The sequence below is a fragment of the Etheostoma cragini genome, chromosome 16 (genome assembly GCF_013103735.1).
Source record: "Etheostoma cragini isolate CJK2018 chromosome 16, CSU_Ecrag_1.0, whole genome shotgun sequence".
In the NCBI taxonomy this organism is placed as follows: Eukaryota; Metazoa; Chordata; class Actinopteri; order Perciformes; family Percidae; genus Etheostoma; species Etheostoma cragini.
In genome coordinates, this window is record NC_048422.1 from 20,555,532 (window position 1) to 20,579,022 (window position 23,491).

General features: G+C 40.3%; 2 protein-coding genes across 9 annotated transcripts in view; both read right to left on the reverse strand.

The window, feature by feature from the left end:
* The window catches only part of fcho2 (FCH and mu domain containing endocytic adaptor 2), a 42,063-nt gene that overhangs the window by 16,468 nt on the left and 2,104 nt on the right, over nucleotides 1-23,491 (reverse strand). For all 8 annotated transcript variants that reach the window (XM_034897087.1, XM_034897086.1, XM_034897089.1 and 5 more), the window contains exons 2-8: nucleotides 15,685-15,776; nucleotides 12,149-12,223; nucleotides 11,902-12,043; nucleotides 9,898-10,050; nucleotides 9,536-9,640; nucleotides 8,353-8,451; nucleotides 3,791-3,887 (exon numbers count right to left, since the gene is read on the reverse strand). In XM_034897087.1, the coding sequence (XP_034752978.1) occupies nucleotides 3,791-3,887; nucleotides 8,353-8,451; nucleotides 9,536-9,640; nucleotides 9,898-10,050; nucleotides 11,902-12,043; nucleotides 12,149-12,223; nucleotides 15,685-15,776 (763 nt within the window). The remainder of the gene's footprint in view (nucleotides 1-3,790; nucleotides 3,888-8,352; nucleotides 8,452-9,535; nucleotides 9,641-9,897; nucleotides 10,051-11,901; nucleotides 12,044-12,148; nucleotides 12,224-15,684; nucleotides 15,777-23,491) is intronic.
* tnpo1 (transportin 1) overlaps nucleotides 21,192-23,491 on the reverse strand; it is a 29,772-nt gene continuing 27,472 nt past the window's right edge. Inside the window, exon 26 of the transcript XR_004660004.1 lies at nucleotides 21,192-21,204. The gene's annotated coding sequence lies outside the window, so the exon portion shown is untranslated. The remainder of the gene's footprint in view (nucleotides 21,205-23,491) is intronic.

The following is a 23,491-nucleotide window of genomic DNA, read 5'->3' on the forward strand; positions in this document are numbered from 1 at the left end:
AAACATTTTCTTTGGTCAATTTGGCACGAAAAAGGCTCAGCAACCCACTACTGTGAATGCTATGAATGTACATCACGCAATACGCACACACACACACACACACACACACACACACACACACACACACACACACACACACACACACACACACACACACACACACACACACACACACACACACACACACACACACACACACACACACACACACACACACACACACAGTCTGGCGTGCCATACAGAATGTGCATACAGACAGGGCTGGTCCAGGGCCCAGAGGGCAGACAGGGTCAATAGCAAAGTCAACTGTGTGTCTGGTGGCCCTCACAGAAACGTGACACTCCCTCTTGGGGATGCTAAGCATTACTCTACAGCTCAGGGTCTCCGTCACATGGACTTGGGACATAAAAATCACACAACTATAAACCAATTCTATTTACCAAAGTAGCCCAGTGCTCACAGCAAACAGCATGTATGATGACTAGGGCTGGGTAACGTTAAAGAATGTTCAATACCGGTAAGGTTATCAATACAGTGACTTAGATAGCGGTTTCTCAACGATACCAATTTAAAAAAAAGAAAGAAAACATAAAACATTACGCCCGCAATCTTTTTATTTATTTTTCGGTTCCTACTATGTGAGCCGTCTCCACGTAATAGAGTTATTAGATCATAGTAGAAGAATGCTGAACGCTTAGTGGTTCACTGACGCTGATCTCATCAACGTACTCCTGCGGTATTGAAATTCGGATTGAATGACAAGGCATTTTTCAATACTTTAAAAGGTAATTCAGGTCGGACACACAAAGTCACTGACCCTATTACAATGAGACAAACAACTCCAAGATTACATGCAGTGAAGTGTTTAAAACCATACGGACAAATCTGCCTCCAAGCTTAAGAGATGCCCTTCTCTCCTTTTCTCTCTGGCATGCAAAAAAGGGGCCAGAAGAAAGACCAGACCATATGAAGAAAACGTAATCAAGCACACCCAAACATTCTAAGCCACTGAAATAATCATGGCAACCCTGATGAATAGATTGAACGGGCAAATCGTCGTATGTATGCCAGCCAACAGCCATCATATCACTTGGAGCACAACCAGCTGTGGATTTATCTTAAGAAAAAAACCCATTGCTTTAGGTCATTCAGATGATCATTCAAATGATGAGAAAACAGCAAAGAACAACAATTTTACACTTTATTTAATGCTCATCAATTAATCACATTTACCTCCAAGGCCCGGCACTTGGACTTTCATGCTTAAAGTGGGCCTCTAGAAACATTTATGGAAGCTTTTCCAAAGGGACAGCACTTTAACACACACACACACACACACACACACACTAAGCCGTAGGAAAACCAGATGCATGGCATGCAATCAGTGTGCATGTTAATCAGAGAAATGTGGGAGGTTGGGATGTTATTGTGTGATGTTATCATCGAAAGAGTGACACCTCAGATACATAACAAAACAAACTGAAATAATTTACATTAGTGTAATATCTGCATAAGCCTACATTATCCATGTTTAACTATGAATTTAAACACACCTTACAGTTGCACTTGTAGTTGTGTTATGAAGTAATGTGACTAGAACTGGCTCCTTAACAGAAAACAAAAAAACTATTTTTTAAGTATTAAGTACTTTAGCCTAGTCAGTGCATGACTTGGAAGACATCCAGTCTGTGTTTGCTACTTGACCAGATAAACACAGATATACTGTATATAACTAGAAAGCTTAATAGCTTACAAGATTAGCAGAAGAGAGAGAGAGAGAACGAGAGAGAGAGAGAGAGAGAGAGAGAGATTGGGCAGGACCCTCTGGCAATATTTCCGATACACTAACATGCCTTGACCTGAAAACAACAAAGCTAATAATATATTAACTCAAAATGTATACAGTAGCGGCAGTCCAACGCACTCTCCCCAGAGTATGCCAGTCACGAGCAGAATTGACGCATTGTTTGGCGTGTGCAATGCTGAGTGAAGCGCAGGGAAGCGGCGAGTCACGAGAGGCATGCATCACGCCAAGTGAAGTGGATAAAGTACACCAATGACCGATCTACTCTACTGTGCAATATCAGGCCTCTTCACCGCCGGCGAATACACATTGACAGCACGAACGACTGTTCATGTGTGCAAGCGGGTTTCACGCCAATCAAAACTAAATTGGCATGCTCATTCAAGAACTTTCTCTCAAGGGAGGAAATGAGAGAGATGGTAATTCCATCGTCCCCCATTCAGTCACTGTACTGACATAAAACAGGTGAGAATATTTTAACTCTATCTTATCCTGGAGAGGATGCTCACACTCATTAACTCATTTGACCACTTTCGTTAAATGCATCAGTTAAAGCTACTTTCAAACAATGGTAACAAAAAGGACCCAGAAAGGGGGAAATTACTGGTACACATTGAGTTCCTAATTTGAGTTTTGGGATGCTAAACAAATGCTGATGATGTACGTAAGGCCCAGGCAGAGCAGGAACTCTTTGCCGCTAGCATCCTGCGATTGCATCTGACAATATTTATGCACACCAACTGCAGAAAAAGTCTAAACACCAGACACATGAATATTACCTAAATCTGGGCAGACATTAGGAACTGTTTAAACATCTCCTAAACAGACAGACAACTTTGTTTATACAGGGGAAGATGTTTCTTTTCTTTCTACTCTCTGTGAGGGAAGCATGCAGTCACGCATGAGCGGAGAATGGTTTTTTAAATTGCATATGCTTCACATGGCACTGGGAGTGGTAGAGGGGCGGAGGGGGTTTGCGTGTCTGGCCCACCGCCAGTTGACAGCTCAGCTGGATATCGTTGAACACTCCGAACCCCCCTGCCTCGCAGCGTGTCACTTTGGGATTGTTTCCGCAATAGAAAGTTTATTCAACCTCTCTCTCTCTAAAGGCACTGGACCGGCCATCCGTTCAGCTATTTAATCAGGGGACAGAAGGGTTATTTTTCTGACAGGGCCGGGGCTGCTGTGCAATCCCTAATGAACAGCTTGATACAAAAGGAATTTTCTGACCGTTTTTTTAGCCTCAATTAATTCTGCTGTCCAAACAAATGAAGGCCACCCCTCCTCGGACCAACGTCTGGACACAGGGGTCATCATTTGTGTACACACAAACACAGCAGAGGTTAACCCTTTGTATCTGCGACCTGTGGTAATGTAGTACGGGACAGGGACTAGTCTACAGGGACTAGTTTAAATCCCTGACGACAGGGATTTAAACTGTTTACATGCAGATTCAGTTTTACACACTGATTAATAACAGTAAAAGTGAAATAGTTGAGAAAAAATTTACTTTAAGAGTAACTATCAATGAATGAGCCGTGAGCCGTGCGCTGTGTGTGTGTGTGTGTGTGTGTGTGTGTGTGTGTGTGTGTTTGGGTGGGGGGGTGGTGGATAGTGCCAAAGGAGTCTTAGGAGTATTCCCTTGATTATTGTGGCATGGCAAAGTTTACACAAGAGTCATTGTTGAGCTCTGACCTCCTGAAAAGGTTGGTTCTGCCTGCTTAGTCTGCAAGCACAGCAAAGCCCCTGTGTGTCACATGCTTACTGGAATGCCAAGCCTGCCTACCTTTACAGCAGATTACTATGATTGACTCTGATGGCCTTCTCTTCCTTCTAATTGCCCCTCTCTATACACCCCTGCCCCCCTTAAAAAACAGGAACAGACAGAAGTCCCTTTCCCCTGTCCACTCATTGATTTACGCACAACACAGACACTGACAGACATTTATTATTTGAATAAAAACATACAGGACTCTGGTGGCTTACCTGGTCTCTCCTTGCCCGTTCCTTTGCTCTCTGCCAGTTTTTGTATTAAGCTCTCCACTGAGGTGTTCTCAATGTTCCTCACAAATTCATTGTGGACCTACAAGACCCGAGACAATAAATCATCTTTACTGACAAATGCCATCACTTGGTATTTAAGAGACTTTTTGAAGAAAGCACATGGGAAAACATGTTCAACTGTAGCTGAATGTGGTGAATTTTTGATTCATTTAGTGTTGTGGTTAAGAAAATACACAGTGAAAAGTTTGTTTTATTCATCATTTATATTCACAGCAATTAATTAATAAAAAGGTTTAGTTTGGGTCATTTACTGGGGTTTTATAGCCTAGAAAACTAGACGCACTCTAGCGGCAGCAAATGTAATTTGCAGCCAGGGTCATGGCAGGGAATGATGGCAGAGTTGCGATGGTTCTGCGTGAATTCACTGCTACTTGAAAACAAAGAAAATGGCCGTTGCTGCTGGCGAACAGTGGTCTTTCTAATCGGATTTGGCGCAACTCTAGAAGACCTGGAGTTAAGGTTTTCTTTGAGAAGAGGATACAGAACGACATCCAAGTCATTCTTAACAATGGAAGATGCGTTTGTAGCTTTGCCGACAGGATATGGCAAATGTTTAATCTATCAGCCATTGTTGCTCTGGTTGGTTGTAGTGCTATCCTATTGCGTGCAGAGGGAATCTGAAAGACAACCATTTATCCCGCCCCTTGGATTGAGCCCTGCCACTGGTGAGTTCCCAGACCCAACATCTTGATGTGGGTCTGGCTTGTCAGGCTAGGGGTTTTAGTCTCTTACAGAAAAATGTAATCATTGTACTCAACACTTGACAGAGATGTTTAACCACGTGAGGTTAACAACATTTCCCAGTACTGGCAGCACAGCCACTTTAAAAATCAGCAGAGATGGAAGAACACATAGTAAATATTGTACTGCAGTTTGCCATGCTCTGAGCCCGGCTAAAGAATGAGACGTTTTCATTTGTTAGTGAGTTGTAGCCATGTTGGTGAGGTGAAAGTAAAATTAAAATGATTCAAAACTGCAATATAATGTGTGAATGGACAATTTAAAGCTGCACTAAGTGAATCCTGTAATCCTGTACACACCAAAATATTAGCTTTTTTTGGTGAACTAGTGAATACTATCTCTTTGTAACTGATATATAAGTTTATAAATTACATAAAATCCCATCCCGCACTGGTGGAATTGTAGTTCAGTAGGCCGACATTGAACTTATTCTTCAGTTATTGCTGTTGACTTTTATGTTTTCAGTCATGTCATACTGTTTGGTGTGACTTGTTTTATGATACAGAGGAGAGGAGACAAATGCCGTCTGCCGCTGTTAGTTCTCCCTGTAAAGCGAGCGACTTTGATTTTAGTTGATTTTTAAAACATTTATTTTGTAATGGCCTGTGGAGACAAAACTGGAGGATACTGTGATTCTATTGTGTCAGGTTGAATCATTGTTGTTGGTACTGTGGTCTGTTGATGCCCTTTGGGCAATATCAGAGGAAGGATAGTGTTTGTTTGCTTGTTTGTTTTGCATGTGCATGTGTGCTTGTGTGTTTACTGAGGGGAAAGTTAAAGTGATGTATAGGCATGGGGATGAAGAACGGCGGCTGACTGAGCCACCTCAACAAACCATTTAGATGTGCGTGATACTGTAAGCATAGAGTGGCGTCACTATCAAACAAACACACACATATGTGTCTGCCCCCCCCAGGCCCCTGTGGCTAGGTGGAGTGCATTAGCCTTCTGTGCCCTGGCAGGAGAGGATGTTAGAGGGGGAGAGGGAGGGAGCGGCCGGGAGGTTGCCTAGTATGCTCAGTGCAGCACACGCGATCTGTCAGGTGCTGCTGCCATGGCGGAGGGCAGTAATGTCATCAACCTGCTCGCCCTAACACGCACACGTACACACACACACACCCCTTTCCCTACAGAGATTTTTGTCCACATGTTCGGAACATGGATCTGCCTTCAAGGGATCCCCACACACCCACGCTCACTTACAAATAGAAACACAGCACGCAAACCTAGCACACACACACACACAGACACACACACCCTTTGTAAGTTTAAAGCTCTTTAAACAACACTGCACTTCTTTCTACTCATATTTGTACTTAATATATCTATATATGGTGTTTTCCTTTCTTACGCTGCTCACTTTCTCCATTGCATCCTTTCTAACCCTCTTATCCTTCATGCCCAGTGAGCTGATTCTAGATGAGCCTTGTCTGAAAATACCTGTGAGGTTGACAGGATTTTATGACACCTTCGGTCTCATGTACTGCACTTGGACCTGGATGACAGCAGCCCCAACACTGGTCTCTACTATTTGGAAAGCAATTCCCTTGTACAACAGTCAAAGTCACACTAACTCCACTGTTGACCTGGTGGGAGTGTAGACGGCCATGTCTCCTCTGATAAAGTGATCCAAGTGGAGTCCTTAACTGTTTCTATTCGCCTTCCAGCAAGAAGCTTCACTGGGGGTGTGACACACACAGAGCTTCATGCTCTCCCAGATGTGCAGGCATCTTTGCAGCATTATGACCATCCTTCAGGAGTTGCTAATGCAGCTACAGTACAAGGACATTGTCCTTCACCAAGGACATTGTCCCTCACCAACAAACACCGGCAGTTGTGTTCAATTCACAACTTTTTCACATATGCAGCAGTACATCACAAGAGGTATAAACATATCTTGACAGACTGTGTAAATAAAGGTGGAGTTTCCCTTTAAGTGCTACAAAGGCTACTTGTTATTTTTTCCAGGATCTTACAGTAAGTCATTACTGGCAAGAATAAACAATATATTCATCATTTTGTATATTAATTTCGTAATTTTGTTGGACCATATGGGATTAAGCTTAATTTATAATGACTAAATCATTTATCCAAACAACTTTATCAATACACATTGCAAAAGGGAAAGGAATATAGGCTGTTTAAGAGAAAAAGATAAACATGTTTGAGCCAGTGCATGTTGTAATGTTAGAGCTGATAATAGATCAGTGACCTCCTTTGATAAAAAACTGTAATGTACTTGTTTAATTTCAGCTTATCTGCACTCCCTTAGCACACATATCGTATTCAACCATTGAAAGCCTCATAAGGGTAGGTTTTGTTTACTTTCATTTTTCTCTAGTGTGGCAAAACTAAACACTCTACTCCTATATGCGGCGCTTACACATCTGAGTAAGATTTATACATTTGTAAATTTACTTTAACATAAGTCAAAGTGTGTTTTGGGTTTAACTTATTGCTTGGCTTTTTAAACTGTATGGCCAGTTTCTTTGAATACAGACCATAAGTTATTAAAAGGTTAATTTAGGTCAAAAATATGATTGAAGAAATACATCAGCTGGACAAAATGCAAGAATAATAATTGTATTTTTAAGGGTAATATTCACACTGTTACTTGCTCAAGAAAATTAAGGCTTAAATAAAAAGGTAGCACAAACGTTAATAAAATGACTCCAAACCACACAGCAGAAGAGCTGTCTGTCGTGTGTGAGCATGTCTCGCTGAAAAAAAAAACAGCACTCACAATATTCCATATTTTAAATGCAAGTAATGCAAATAAATGATTTGGTCCGTGTGTTTGTTTGTCCGCACAAATGCCTATGGGCTCAGTGACTAAGCACAATGTTGCAGAGATGGTCCCAGCCTCCCTCACCCTGCTCTCCTACCTTCCTCCTGCCTCAGCCTTGTGTGATATTAACATTCCTAAGGTCCCTAACAACCTGGTTTAAAGAGCATGTATCACCAAATCACCATTTCCTTAGTCTGGCTTTTCTGATCTGGACAGACTGACCACTTCAGGCAGTATTTCAACTTTACTCAGCAACAGGCAGCAGTACTGGCCATCTCCTGCTAAGGAGCAGGAACTGTGGGGCTGGATAACCTGCGGTAGCTTGTCGCTTCACGTTCTTTCCAACTTGCTGCACAAGCTGAACTGGGACAGTGTTGGTGGAGCTGTGTCGCCCTCTATGGGCAATAAGACAACTGCAGCAGCATCAGTACAGAGCAGCTTCAGATGAATGAGAACAGAGCAGCAGATTGTAGCTAGTCATGAGTTATTCTGTGTGGAGCTGGTAAGTATGCTGAATAAATGAATGAAAAGAAATCTTTGGTTAAGATTAAATACTGGTTAATACAATTGTGAACAATGTTTGAAAGCCTTCAAAATTGGATTTGATTGAACTGGATGCCATTTTCTCATACCTAAACACACTCTTCCAGGAACAAACAAGCCTGTGTAGCACTTCTAACAATCAGACACGGTATTTGGCAAGTGTTTGGACTTCTGGAGGTGTTTTAGATAGGCTGAGAGGGAGTTTTGATCAGTTTTTAATTGCTTGGCATTAGAGGCTGAATGGACCATTTCCTGGTTCTCAGTTAAACGATTAGCGAGATCAAAGACGACACTAATTGATATGACACACAGTGAACCCAGTGAGCAGAGCCTCAGGTCAAAAAGACACCTACTCCACCCAAAGGAATTTTGGAGAGTATGTAAGTGTGTGTATGTATGTGTAGACACTCACCTCTCCTATTTGAATGTGTGTTTCGTCGACAGACTGCGAGTATGACTGAATGATCTCATTCAAGTGGAGAATGTGGTTTTCTTCAATGTCTTGGAATTTCTGTAACAGAGGGCGAGGGTAGTTATAGCACAGCGATGCAACAAACCACTTCACATTAACTGCATGCAAACAAATCTGCATCATTGAGAGAGTATCATTAAACATGACATGAAAACAAAAATAAGTTAAGGACAAAATGCAGCCTTGGAAACTCCACTTCCTTATTCTGTCCCAGCCACTTCCAGTGTGTCTGTTTGGGTGGTCTACGACGTGCACGTGCACAAATAGACACACACACACACACACACACACACACACACACACACAAAGTATGGTGTAGAGTACAACTTTAAATGCTAGTATTTACTTCCATTTAAGTCTCACTCTGGGCTTCTGGGGTTAACCAAGGAGAATGGGTATAAATAATCATGAACTGTAAAATCAAAGTGTGGATGCTGAGGAAGATCTAACCAAAAACACACAGATAAAGAACCACTCACCCCTGCATCTACACTACAGAGACATGGACACAAATAAGACTGTACTTTTGTCATTCACCATGATAACAGCTAGCATATGCTCACACACAGACACACCCACCCACCCACAGACACACTCGGACAAAGAGAACACACATGTAGGAGCCCCAATGATGTCAGAGAGCACATGTGTTCAGTGTTTATAACTCATGTCCACATGTGCTCCGTTTGAGATGAGCCGTAGACTGTGATCCCGGGGAAGCAGGGCTGCAACTCTGCTTTTTCTAGAGGGAAAACAAAAACTCTAGGCTAACTGGAACCATTTCTGGTGGCGGAGCTGCTGCGGTGCAGGAGGATATGGAGGCCAAGATCTGTTGATCTGACTTTAATTTGGAGTTTATCTAATCAGTCCTTCAGATGGATCTAATCAGGGCTTTCCACGATTCCGTTACAGAGGAAAAAACACAATCTGGAGATGATACAGGGCTAGAAACGTGGAACAAACACACACACACACATACAGACGCACACACTTGCATCGGAGTAACAGATGAACACAATGAAAGTGTTGCATAACATAGAGACAGACACTAGACAGAGTTTGTGCGCACATATTTCATTGAAGCACATCCACACAGAAGAGAGAAAATGCGATATTAAACTACCTGTGCAGTTTCTGTCATCTTCTGTTCAAACTCTGACTTAGCTGCAGCATATTTCTCCACATATGACTTGTAGGTCTCTGTGGCTTTTTTGGCTTTCACTCCAGCCTGCAAAATATAAACAGACAGATACATGGCTATCATCAGTGTCTGTGCTATACACAATTGCCCTCTGTTTTCCCAGATCAACTGACAAATCAGCAAGGAAACCAAGCTCCACTCCACATCTGAAGCCAAGAACCTTTAGGGGATAACGTGTGTGTGTGTGTGTGTGTGTATAGACTGCAGTGTTAAGGCACTTCATCATGCCTTATTACCATACCATGACTTTGTGGGTGTGTGTATGCGCGAATGTGACCTCCCACCTTGTCCACATCTCTCTGGGTGGCCCCCTCTTTGCGGAGGCGCTCCTGCTCTACAGTTTTGGCATTGTAGATCTCCTTGGACTTCTGTAGAGACTGAGACGTGGTCTGGATGTTCTGTACGGCCTCCAGGGTGGACGCCACCTCTTCTTTTGTCTAACAACACACAAATTACTGGTAAAGTAACTCAGCTAACAACAGGCTGAACATTTTGTCCAAGTGTCACCCATTGCTTTAATAACTACAGAGTTGATTGTTGTATGGATAGAAACTGACATAATACACAGTCAACACTTGTCCTAGGATCCCCTTGTTTATTATAACTTATTGATAAAACAACAGACACAATTTCAGCATAGACAGAGGTCCTTTTTCACTCTCGTTAAACCCAGTTGCAGTCCCCTGCTGTTGCACAGTACTGCACGGAGCGGTTTCAGCTATATAAAGGCTGTTAAACATGTATAAGGCTCTGCATTTGTTCTTAATAGACCGCATTTGTTCCATCTGTATAGCTCTTCACATTGACTTACTTGAAAGACATAAAAAAAGAAATATAATTTAGGGGTTGCGAAAGTGGCCACACAGTGAGCTGGGCGTTTGTTTTACTCTGAACCTGAACTTTGTTACTCATTTTGACACATTTATGGTCTAATGTTAACATCAGTGGAGTGAGCAAAAGAAATTAGGTACACATTCTGAGCACCCGCTCCAAGAGGGGTGTTTATTTAGTGTTATTCACACCGCTTTACTACAGCATGCACTGTCTCTGCAAGTAAACCAAGAAACACAAGCAGAGAGAAACAGGGAGTGCAGGGAAGTGACAGAGAGACACTGTGACAGCCTTTTTGTCATGCTGAAAGCACAAACACAACTCCACGGATTCTGACCTCCTATTTTTCTTTGTGTTCCGTGCTTCATGCATGAGATATTAGCTGATGGTGTGTCTCAGCAGAGGAGAGACAGAGGAGTAAGGTGTAAAAATAAATACTTCATAGAATAACACTGCATGCTACATTTACTCAGGATGGGATCAACTTTTAAACATTTCCTTTCCTTGTGACTTCAAGTCCATACAGTCAACTCATTTTACTCCAGGGACAATAACTACATTGTAAAACAACTCTTAACAGAAAAAAGAGGGGAGAATAGGTTTATATATATATTTATTATCCTCAATAAAGAAAAACAGTACAAGGGAAGGCGTGACAGACTCAGAGTAGGGCTGCAAGATATGACAATATGTGAACTGAAAAGGATATAAAATGTCTGTTTTATGTATTTTTTTATATCGTTTCTATTGTGATGGTCAAAAAAAGTAGCCAAACTGTGTTGAGACAATATTTCTGTCAGTTGGATGACGCTTTTGTTCTGATCCTTGCATATTATGTTTTTTTTCCACTGAAGTTCTTAATAAAATGAGAAAATACTCCGTACTTTTCATTTGTCAAGTATTTATTTTACACAAGTAGAAAAATAGGCTTCGGCACAAACCAATAGGTGACGTCACCTATTGGCCCATTAATATACAGTCTATGGTTGGGATCACCCAGCCCTAACTCAGAGTATACCTCTTTTAGGTCTGACCGCAATGTGTGTGGATCATCAAGTATAAAAAATAAATTGTAGAATACAAAAACTGGCGTTAATCCTTTTCCTCTTTGTTTCATTTTTTTATTTTACCCTGTATTATAATTTAGAAATCATGGTAGGTCCAAATTCTCTGGGGGGGCAAAGCAGATAAAGGGGAGCTAACCTTGCCCCTTATGACCTCATAAGGAGCAAGATTGCGGATCAGCCCATCTGAACTTTCATTTTCTCAAAGGCAGAGCAGGATACCCAGGGCTCGGTTTATACCTATCGCCATTAGTAGCCACTGGGGGACCAGAGGCAGGCTGGGGGAACGCATATTAATGTTAAAAAACGTCATAAAGTGACATGTTCATGACATGGGACCTTATACATTCAAGAACTTGAATGTTACAATTTTCTTATTTTCCATGGCTTTACCTTTTTGTGTGCTTTGGCCTGCTCTTCCACATACTTCTGAACCTCTTTTATAAGTTCCTGTAGTTTCCTCACTAGCTCCATGTGACAGCTGGCCAGCTTTTCAGTTGAGGTCTTGAACACATCCCAAACTGGAGCAAAAGTCCTAGGATTAAAGATGGCACTTTAGAGGCTAGAACATAGCAAGGCCCTCTTACATTCATTCATACTGGTCTTTACTTCAGAGAACTAGAAAGCTGTTTACACTCACCCAAGCTGAGAGAAGTTGCCAGCTGACTTGGCAAGTTTGGTCATGGACCTGGCATAGGCCTCTTCAATGGTACTCCTAGGACACAGCGAAAATATACACAGAGATTACTTATTTACTTATTAAATCCTTATAAATGATCACAAATAGTTTTGATTAACCGTATCTTATGTCAATAATCTCAAGGTTACAATTTTACCTTTAAACCCATTTCAATGTACAGTATTACAAAGTTTTTCAAAGTATTTGCAACTAGGTTATGACTCATGTTGCTAGGCGTAAAGTGAAGATCCCAGCCAAAAACACTCACTTAGAACTTGCAACATAAATGTTTGACCACATGTGCTATGTGTGGGCAAATACGTGTGGTTTGGCTTGTGATGGTTTTCAGAAACCTCACATCGAAGCTGACTACTTCCAAACTAGTGTTTGAATTCACTGCTTCTCTCAATTTCCCTTTTTATTCCTTCGTTCTACAGCAAAGTGACAGGAGTAAAAAAAAAAAAAAAAAGAACAAAAAGAAACCACGGCAGTGGTATAGTGAAAGCCTGAATTATGCATGTCTCATTTAGCCAGCCTCTTTCTGCAGTCACTTTACAGGATAAGGTCGGCCGGGGGAAACAGGACGCACGCACACACGCACAATATGATCTAAAATCAAAATTACGATTAGTTGCACATTTTACCTCAATAACGATATATGAACGATAATTAACCACGTTGTTCTAAATCATCTTTTCTTAAGCCAAAATGTTTCTAGAAGACGGACGCTGCATTTTTTATAGGCACAAGTTCCTCAGTTGACTCGGACTCTATGTTTGAGTTACCCTCCATTATGCTTTCCATGCGCCTGACTGGTCCGGGCGAAGTCACATGACTACTAGAGATGGTCTGATACAATTTTTTTGCTTCCCAATACCGATTCTGATACCTGAACTTTTTTTTTATCCAGCCTGGTAGTCAGTCACGGAAAAAGAACACAGAAAAACTACTGTACTTTAATGTAGATTTTCTTTAGGGCTTTATTACGTGGCATCGGATTGTTGCATAAACTCAAGTACTTCCCAATACCAGCGATTTAGGCAGTATCGGAGGAAATACCGATACTGGTATCAGTATCGGAACATCTCTAGTGACTACACAGGCGGTAGAATGTTTTAAAGGAGAAAGTAGGCCTATCAACGTATTAAATTGTCTAAATTATAGTCATGGGAAAAATACGATGAATTTCAATGTCGATAACCTTTTGAAAAATTGTCCAGCTCTACACACATCCACACGCACAGGTACACACAGGCAAACACTGTGCAACAACACAGAGCATGGTACAAGCTAAAAATGCATTCAAGGCTACATTCCCTTTTCCACATACTGTATCTGTGTGAACCCAGAATGGAAACTCTACTTTAGCATGTTGTAAATACTGACAAGTGCCAGAAAAAAAAACGTCATTTCAACAGAACCATAAATAAATGTGAGCTGTTGTCTCCCACAATCCGATGCACAAAAGAAAGAGAGTAGCTGCTTACAGCTGGAGGAATTTCAATTAATTGTCACTGACCTGACAGCTCAAGAAAGATCTTGGAAGACAAAAAAATAGGTATTACATCTTAAGAAAAAGTAGCAAACCTGAATTGGCAGTGACATCCCAAAGTTGCGGTTTGATTGATCTAACTGCTACAATAGTATCCTTTGACAATTAGCATGTAGTACAGTACGTACTGTACGGAGTTGGCATGATATTTGTATTTGGGACACACAGTTACCGGAGAGTTTGTGTGCTAGTATGTGAAAAGTTTTTCAGCTTTAGTAGGTCACATGTGACTGAAACATTCATTCAGTAATGTCCACCTAGAATAAACACAGAATGCTGGTTTTTTTTTCATCTCTCAGTGCAGATAACTGTGACAAATCACATAGAAGAGATTTTATAGATGAGTGTGCCATTTGGTGATTGCTAATACTGTTATAGCCTAAAGACACTTTTGGAAGAAGAGGCCCTGCTTGAAAGAATCCTGTGAGAACGTATTGACACAGTGCACAGGGCTTCTTTCTCCACCAGAGGACGCCACAGTGCAGTTTTTCAGTGCAGTGAGTGTTTTTCAACCAGCCACTTAAACTATAACAATTGTTTTTTGGATGGTGAGTTAAGCAAATCTACTAGCCACTTGCATATTTTACAAGCGTTTGGCTGGTAAATGGATCTCATTTTATACCCTGCTCCTGAGCAATACAAGCCATTATGGTACAACACAATATATTAATCTCTACCTGAACTTCTGTCTCCTTCATTAATAATGCATTCATTCATTTGTATAGTGTCGACAACATTTGCAGACTACAAAGAGTGTTAATATTTAAGCAAAGGGTACAGCTGAAAGATGATTTATTACAACAAAATGAGTTGGAATGGTTTAAACAGGGATGGTAAGCGTTACAAGTGGTGCACTGGCAATCATCAGAATCATTCAGCAACAGAAGTGCTTCACAAAGTACATGGTTTTCCTTTGGACCACCCTGCCACTATAGTAACAACTATAGATGTGCTATCCTCATTCATCATTAACAAGACTTTCCAAACATCCTCCACTAAAACACTGGTAATCAAGCATATCAAATCTTACACCAAGTGCACAAATAATATTAAAAAAAAGAAGCTATTCTACAGCATGGAAAGCCAAGTTTTATGAAAAGACCCTGTTTCCGGCAGTGTCTGAGTGCAGTGGAATCCACTGCTGAATTCCAGTGGTAGACCATCTATCATGTGGCAGATTATAAACCTACACCTCTGACGCGACTTCATGGAGGTGGGAACATTTTTGAAAATAAGCTATTATTATGGTATTATCAAGCTGCAGATACTGAAGGTGTGTAACATAATGCTAGGTTACAGGTGGGCTAAGATTGGAGCTTCTTTCACAAAGAGGTTAAGTTTGCATAACATTCACACTTATCTACATCTACCTTTAGTCACACTGTTGCACCCATTGACTACATGTAAGGTTTATTTTCCTAATAATAATATAGTATAATAAAGTATGAAGAATCTCCATAAGAGAGATTCATCTTTATGACGGAATTAGAGCTTAAATAATTAGCCAATTAACTGATTCATTAACCTACAAAAAACACATTATGTTGTTTCAGGTTCTCAAATACGAGGATAGGCTGCATTTCTTTGTCATTTGTCACAGTGATACACAGTGGTTTGGACTTAAAAACATGAATCAATGAATTAAACATTTTGATTGCAGCCGTAGTTAGAACAAACCCATATGTTCCGAGATGATGTATCTGTAGCAATCAGCGCTCTGAGCTAAGTACAGCGTCACTACAGGAACAGTACAAGGAAATTGAACTGCCAGTGCAAACTTGGACGTACCTTTAAATACCAAGAAAGCAACAAAACAGGTAGAACTAGACACATTAGAACAGGTTAATGAGTAATGTTTTGTATGTACAAGAGAACAGACCGTAAACCATACAGAAATGGCCCCCTCTTCAGTCTAACTGATGTGTATCAGACTATGGTGTCTTACCTTTCTCTGATGAAGTCTGTCAACTCCTTGGAGGAAATTTGGCCGTACTTCATGTTATGGTAGAGCACATAAAAGCCATTGTTTTTGTCACCCTGCATTTCAGAGAGAAAAAAAAACAGGAATGCAGACAGATCAGTCACCGGAACAAGTCTAACAAACAACAATACCTCGGATGACATTACCGTGATGGCTTTTTCTACAAGCAGCATTCTCATTGTCTGCATAGCATCCAGCTGCGTTCGCAACAGCCTCTGGTCAACCATGCTCATCTTTGCCATGTTTAGGAGAAATCAATGTTAAAAAACAATTCTGCAGCTCGAGCAAATAATGTAAGAGATAGCCAGATAACGGACTGTCTGTGTTGGCGTAACCATGCAACGTGGTCACTGGTGTCCAGTTGCATGATGCTCTGAAAAAATGCAGCTACCTCTGAATAATTAATATAAATGCAAAATGTTGGGTTAGAGGAAATATTTAAAAAACATGAATGACCATACTCTTATAGTAAAGATATAGTGAGTGAAACTCTACTGCTACTACTACTACTACTACTACTACTGATAATAATAAGTAATAATGACCATGATTTTTATAAATGATGGTTTACATGGTAAACAGAACACAGACAAATAAATATGGCAATGAATAAAAAAATGGAATGGCAGTTTACGGCAACTAAACCAATCTCAATGAATTGAAAGTGCAAAATTGCTTGTAGGTTTTAAGTGAGCTGTGTGTAGGTGTATATTACGTATGTCTACATTTATGGCTGGTCTTTATATACATTTGCATCCACTATGGTGACTTTATATGTGGGCTCTTGGTGGGTCTGTCATATTATTATGTACACCATGTTAGTCTAGCTATGCCAGACCTTTAACCATTGTCTACCAGAAATACAGCGGAAAAGAGTAAAATCCGGAGGATTTTCCGGCGGTAGCGTAGCAATCCCGGAAGTAGAGCATTGTGGGTAGAGACAATTGACTTACAGACTTACATGGTGTTTGGTATTATTACCTTTATTCAATTCTGTATTGCAGATTGTATATCTACATCTCTTTGACTCACACATCAATAAACATTTGCTCACAAAAAAAGATGAATATTGAGCTTATTGCAGGCATGAGTAACAAGAAATTGCAGAACAGAAAACTGAGTTGGAGGTAATAATACATCATTATATCCACCAGAAGAAGAACTGAGAAGTTGATATTTTCAACTGTTTAATGTTCCACAGAACATATGGTTTATACATATATTTGGTTTGGTGCTGTGTTTGTATACCACATAAGAGCTACACTGGTTTGGAAATCGATTATGGGTCTGACCCTACCTAGGCATGGTTCGGTTTAAGATTCTGACGGTATGATAACCTTCAAGGTCCCATGCCATGACAAAATGAAAGCTCAGATGGGCCAATCTGGATCTTATGAGGCTTTCAAACGAGCATAGTGGCAGTTGGTCAAGGCCACACCCGCAGTCTCCACCTTCCCCCCCCCCCCCCCTCCCCTCCTCAAAAGCTACAAACTCAGAAATGGCACATACTACCGAAAGCTCATTGGCTGGCTCTGGTGGCTGTAATTCTGCACCAAGGCTGAATTTTGGTAAAGAGACTAGGGGTATATAAAAGCATCCAAAGAGCACCATGTCGAGGGACCTGTCAGGAAAAATATCTGAGTTTCACGGTATATTTCAGCTTTACATTTATTTTTATTTATTTTTTAAATGTTTGGGTAAAAAATAGCTTTAATCCATTGTCCACAATGTATTCCTCTCCATGCACACTGGCATGGAGAGGAATTTCTAAACTGCACTTTCTGTCCTTGACCACTCATAAAAAAACAGCTGATTCCTTTTTCAAGGTTATACCTTATGGTATACCTTGAAACCGGTAACCGGCCCATGCCTAACCCTACCTCAGTGTCTGGTCTATGATGGTACGGCTAGGTCAGGCAGGTTGGTCATCCGAGCAACACTATTTTTAGCAGAGGCCTACAGTCTTAGGTCACTTATTCTTAACACACCTTCAAATTAAACGCCTTCTTGTTACTTCTGAGAAGAATCACTTTACTTCCTCGTCAACCTCCATTAGGCCGTTTCATCAAAGAGGGAGGAAACATCCAAACTCATGGCTGAGAGCACAGATAGACAGCAATACGACTGAGCTACTGACCAACAGATTACAATAATAGCCACTGAATTAATAGTTATGATTGTAATGGTTTGGGACATCTTGTTAGGAAAATGGTAAAATAGATTTTATTCTGCTGATCAGAATGTAGAGAAAGCACTTGCTATAGCCAAATGAAGACAAATAAGGAAAATTACACTTTTACTACAACATGAAGTCAAGATAATGACACCGTTGTTCACAGCAGCTCCTCTTCATTCTTGTCTTCATCTGCGAGCAAACTTTGTTTCACCTCAATCCGAGACTGCCACAGACACTTCCTTGGTTCCTGTCCCAATCCACTGTCAGCGGTTTGGTAGACAGCATCCGTGTAGCTTTAACAAACCCTTGTTTTTCCACATTGACAGAGATGAAAGGTCAGGACGTCTGTGTCCAAATGAAGCTCAGACGTAGCTCTTTATTGACAGAGCAAATAGACGTTAAAATGGAAAGCATCCCTCTCTAGGCTACAGCTCACCGGCCTACATTCTAACCAAAGACTGTGAAATGAAGTGCTTCCTCTTGAAACAAGACAACAATAACAAAAGTACAAGTTACAGTAGCAGTTACCGTGCCTGCAGCATGACATGCAAACTACTGCACGCAATGTATTTCAAGACAGGAAGGTAAGACACAGACCATAACAACTGACCTTACATAACAACTATACTAGGTAGTAGCTCAGTCTGAGAGTAGGATTGGGAATCAGAGGTGGACTGGTAGCTGGAGGGGTGCCAGTTCACCTCTTGGGCACTGCCAAGGTCTTGAGCAAGGCACTAAACCCCCAACTGCTCGGGGCCTCTGTCCATCAACAGCTGCAGTCCCCTCACTCCGACATCTATCCATTAGTGCTCATAAAGGTACTAAGCATGTGTGTGTGTTTCAATCCAGCTTTTTATAACAGGCCTGTGTGTAATGTGTATTCTAACAACAGAGTGAAAAAACATTGTAATTTCCCTTGTGGGATTAGTAAAGTGTGAATTATTAATAAATTATAATTATTATAATACCATGCTGCTTAAACCAGTGGTGGATGAAGTATTCAGATCTTTACTGTACTAAAGTACTAACACCATAAACCATAAATATACTCTTTTACAAGTAAAAGTCCTGCATTAAAAATAAAACTTAAGAAAAGATATGATCAAGAAAATGTATTAAAGTAAAAGTATTCAATGAGGACAAATCCTCAAATTTTAGAAACTGGAAATGATCAAAACGGTTCTGTCAATCAACTAAGTATTACATCAGCTCATCATTTCAGATGGACTTTATATTGTTGTGCAAAAGTACAATATTTCCCTCTGAAGTGCAGTGGGGTAGAAGTAGAAAGTGGTACGAAAAGAGAAGACTCAAGTAAAGTACAAGTTCCTCAAATGTGTACAATACTTAAGTAATAGTTCTTAGTAACTTTCCACCACTGAAAGAAACGCAAATTGAGACACACATTGACAATTGGCCAATCGGTCGACAAAACTGGGAAGTGACAAAAGTAAGCAAAAACACACGGCTCCAAACAGTGCAGAACAGGAAGTGAGTCCATTCTGTGCACCAACTGTGTTCATGTGGAATGTGATGTCAATGAATACAAAATAAAAACCACAAACACAGGAAACAGCTCTGGGCGTTTTGGATGTTTCAGCAGGTTACTGGAATTCTGCTAATCATAATCCTACGGCGCAGTAGGCAAGAATATTAAGACATCGCTTTAGCTAGTTTACAGCTACATCGTGAGCAGCGACAGGGAGAAGTGATCCTGGAGTGGCACACAGTTTCCCAATGTCCTCTTCTGGACATTCATTGATGAAAACCCTGTGCTGGGGGTTTAATATTCCCACACATGAATGTGCGTTCAGTAGTACTCATTATGCTTGGATTTAGATGGAGAAGTTTTTAACTCCCTGCCACACGCAATAGGAAGGAGAACATGCTGAGAGGGTTAGCAAACATGTCAATCAAGGATTGTTTGGGGAAAACATGCACAAAAAGCTGAGACAGCTGCAAACAGACAGAGTTCATGGAAAAAAGGAAGAGAGTGAACAGTGTCAGTTGTCCAATATTCAATAAGCACAGAGAAGACGAGCCTAACGATCTGTATTGATATACTGCATATGGATTCAATCCTCAACGCTCCAATTTTATCAATACAAAGTGAAAATTACAACCCATATCATCATCCTAAAGATGTGCCTTTTTTTTGAAATACCCACTTTATATTTATTCTTTTCATAAAAAAAGAGTAGTTTGTTTTTCATTTAAATGTCTGGAGGAAATTGAATACTGTTGCCTTTTGTAAATATATATAAATGTAAGCGATTGTGTTTAATGGGCTTATGTATCGTCTTGAATCGGTTGCAGGCCCCTGAATTGAATCAACATTGCATCGTAGCAGACTTTGTAATATCAGTACATATTGTATTGTTGTCCAAAGAACAGATATAATATTGAATCGTAATAAAACGTGTTATTTCTACCCGTAGTCATACAGTACCATGACTTCAGGTTATACAGCGGTATTTAGACTCAAACCAGTTGGTTCTTTTCCAGGAAAAGAAACGCTCCGACATCTGGACTCATCGCTGACTGAGAGCTGCTAAGGGTTAAAGGAACTCTTAATTGAAGTTATCAAGGAAACAAAGGCTTAGCATTCGTGAATAAGCTTTGACTCTCAATTCTGCCTTCTTTTCCTGAAGACTTTCAGTGGCAATATTGTGTCAATACACAGGCACCAAGTATCTTTTACCTTATTTGTGTTGGTCAGTTTGTCTGCTCGACAATCACATTATGCAGCAATACAAATGAAGTGAGATGAACAAAGAGAAATGTATCTTTTTAGATGAAACGGATGTTGACAAAGTCTCCTTTTGGGGACATAATTCGAAATTGGGAAAAATTAGTACTCAATTGAAACATATCAAAGAATATTGCAATATGTTTAAGATCACAATAATATTGTATTGTGGCATAAGTATTGTGATATATCGGGAGGTGTCTATTGAGTCCCACCCATAACATACAGTATATATATATATATATATATATATATATATATATATATATATATATATATATATATATATATATATATATATATATATATATATATATATATATATACACACACACACAGATTTACACAGTATATAAAAAACCCAGTTATTTAATGACCTAAGTATGAGACTCATAAATAGCACAGTTCAAGTCTGTGTACCATGAAGCCTTTGCCAGAACACACACTACAGACGGCAGTGGTGTATTGTGTTTTCACACACACGACAATAACATCAGTGTAATAGTTACAGAGTAAAAGAAACAGTTACATGGCTAACACTTTGAATCTGAAAAGCCACCTTAAAAAGAGAGATAAACAAAACCACAGGGCTGCAGTTTATCATGTAACATCTGCCGGGCAGAAGAGGCCAGGAATTCCCTCTCTTTCTGTTAAAGTATTATACCGGGCATTTCAACATCCTGTGTGTTGGGAATCAAGTGTTTATTGCCTGACAGGCTGTAATGTAACCCATGACACGGAGAGAGCTCTGGTTATCTTTCCATAAATATACTGCGTTCTTCTCCAAAACAATAAAAGATCAACTCAGTTTGAGAGTCTCTTGAAAAATTCTACTAATTTTATTATGTTAATTAATTGCCTTATTCCCAAGGTAGTCTGCATCAAGGGCTGCAACTGAGTATTTTCATAATCTGAAAAAAATTATTTCTCCCAAATAGTCAATTAATCACTTGAAATATTGAAAATTCCCATCCCAATTTCTTAAAGTCCAAGGTGAAGTTCAAATCCATCAATAGTCCAAATCCTTAAAATATGGAGTTCCCTACAAAGAAAAGACGCATGCACAGCATACAGCCAAGGTCATTAAGAACTATCTTCAGTGTAAAGAAGCCCAAGAAGTCCTGGAAGTGAAGGCGTGGCCCCACAGAGCCCTGAACTCAACACCATCGAGTGTGTCTGGGATTACATGAAGAGACGAAGGATTTGAGGAAGCCTAAACCCACAGAAGATCTGTGGTCAGTTCTCAAAGATGTTTGGAACAACCTACCAGACGAGTTCCTTCAAAAACTAACTGCAAGTGTACTGAGAAGAACTGATGTTGTCTTGAAGGCAAAGGGTGGTCACACCAAAGATTGATGATTTAGATTTTTCTTCTGTTCATTCACTGCATTTTGTTTATTGATGAAACTAAACTATTAACACTTGCAATCTTGAAAGCGTTCTTAGTTTATAGCATTTTTTCATTCAGTACTGTGCATCTTAAAAGAATAAGAGCTACGTCACAGAACTACGTTAAAGGAAATATATTGCTATTCAGTAGATGCCGACTGATAAAGGTTTTTTAAGACCGATTCAAATATTTGGTTATTTTAATAACATAGTTTTTCTTTTTTTAATTGGCTATTATTAATGCCGATACCGATAGATCGGGAAATGCCCAATATCGGACGATAATATGGGACCACTAATATAGCGGTCGGGCACTACTATGCAGGCTGCAAAGTGGAACTACTTTACAAACCAACATATTTCTCTTAACTTGAAAAGAGAACAAAAAATACTTTGTCATGGCCGTTAAAGTCCCTGCTGTAGTGTATCACAGGTAGCCGAGGTGTGCTTTAGGAAGTCTTGGTCATAATTTCCACAAGCAGGTAGTAAACAGGAAACAATCAGGTGTGTCCCAGCTGACATAACTCCTGTATGCTCAGGGAAAATCAGTAGAAAGAAGTACTGTACGTCTTGCACACTTTCACTGAGGTATTTAAGAATAGCTAAACAAGACTCCCTCTCTCCAGACAGACGCACTGTAAACAATAGCCTGGTGTAGATGCAGACCCCCAGACCCAGAGCCCAGAGCGGGTAGACAGCAGGATGACATCAGAGTCTAAGAGTGTTGCACTGACCTGTCACAGCACACTAACACAGCGTATATTAAGTGTGTAGTAAGCACACACAGGCCAAGCTTTGTTTGCGGTAAAAGGTTCATGTAGAAGAACATCACCACTACTTACAGTTAGGGATGTGGCATCAAGTGTCTGGCTACTGGCTACATCGCAGAACAACCTAGTTTATCAATACTTTTTGAACCCAATGATGCACCACTAAACCAAGGTCATTTGTGTAAATTGAAAAAATGTATCACCATTGTGCATCTCGTCTTACTTCCGTCACTGCTTTATTATCGCAACAGTTCCCATCAGACCATAATTTATGGGGGTGTTACTGTGAAACTTGCATACAGTGTGAGAACCTATTAGACCACACACATACACACACACACACACACACAAGGGAGAAGAATGCCATCCCGGCCAGGGCTGTTGGCTGTATCAACACTGTTTGCTTATCACATCGCAATCTGAATTTCCCATGCCATGCTGGAGGCTAACAGACTCCACATGACACATAAGCTCATCATAGATGTAGGGCAAAAAACTAGAGCATTAGGCCAACTACCTGCCGCCTTATTTTTACTTGACATAGCCTACTAGTCCACTGCCTGAGATATTTCAGCACATGTGGGGACAGTGACACATTCAACACAAAAAAAGAAAAGAGAAAATGACATTTAAGACTTGCACATAAATCTATTGAGTGGAAACGTTTCAGCCGGTGACAAATCAAGT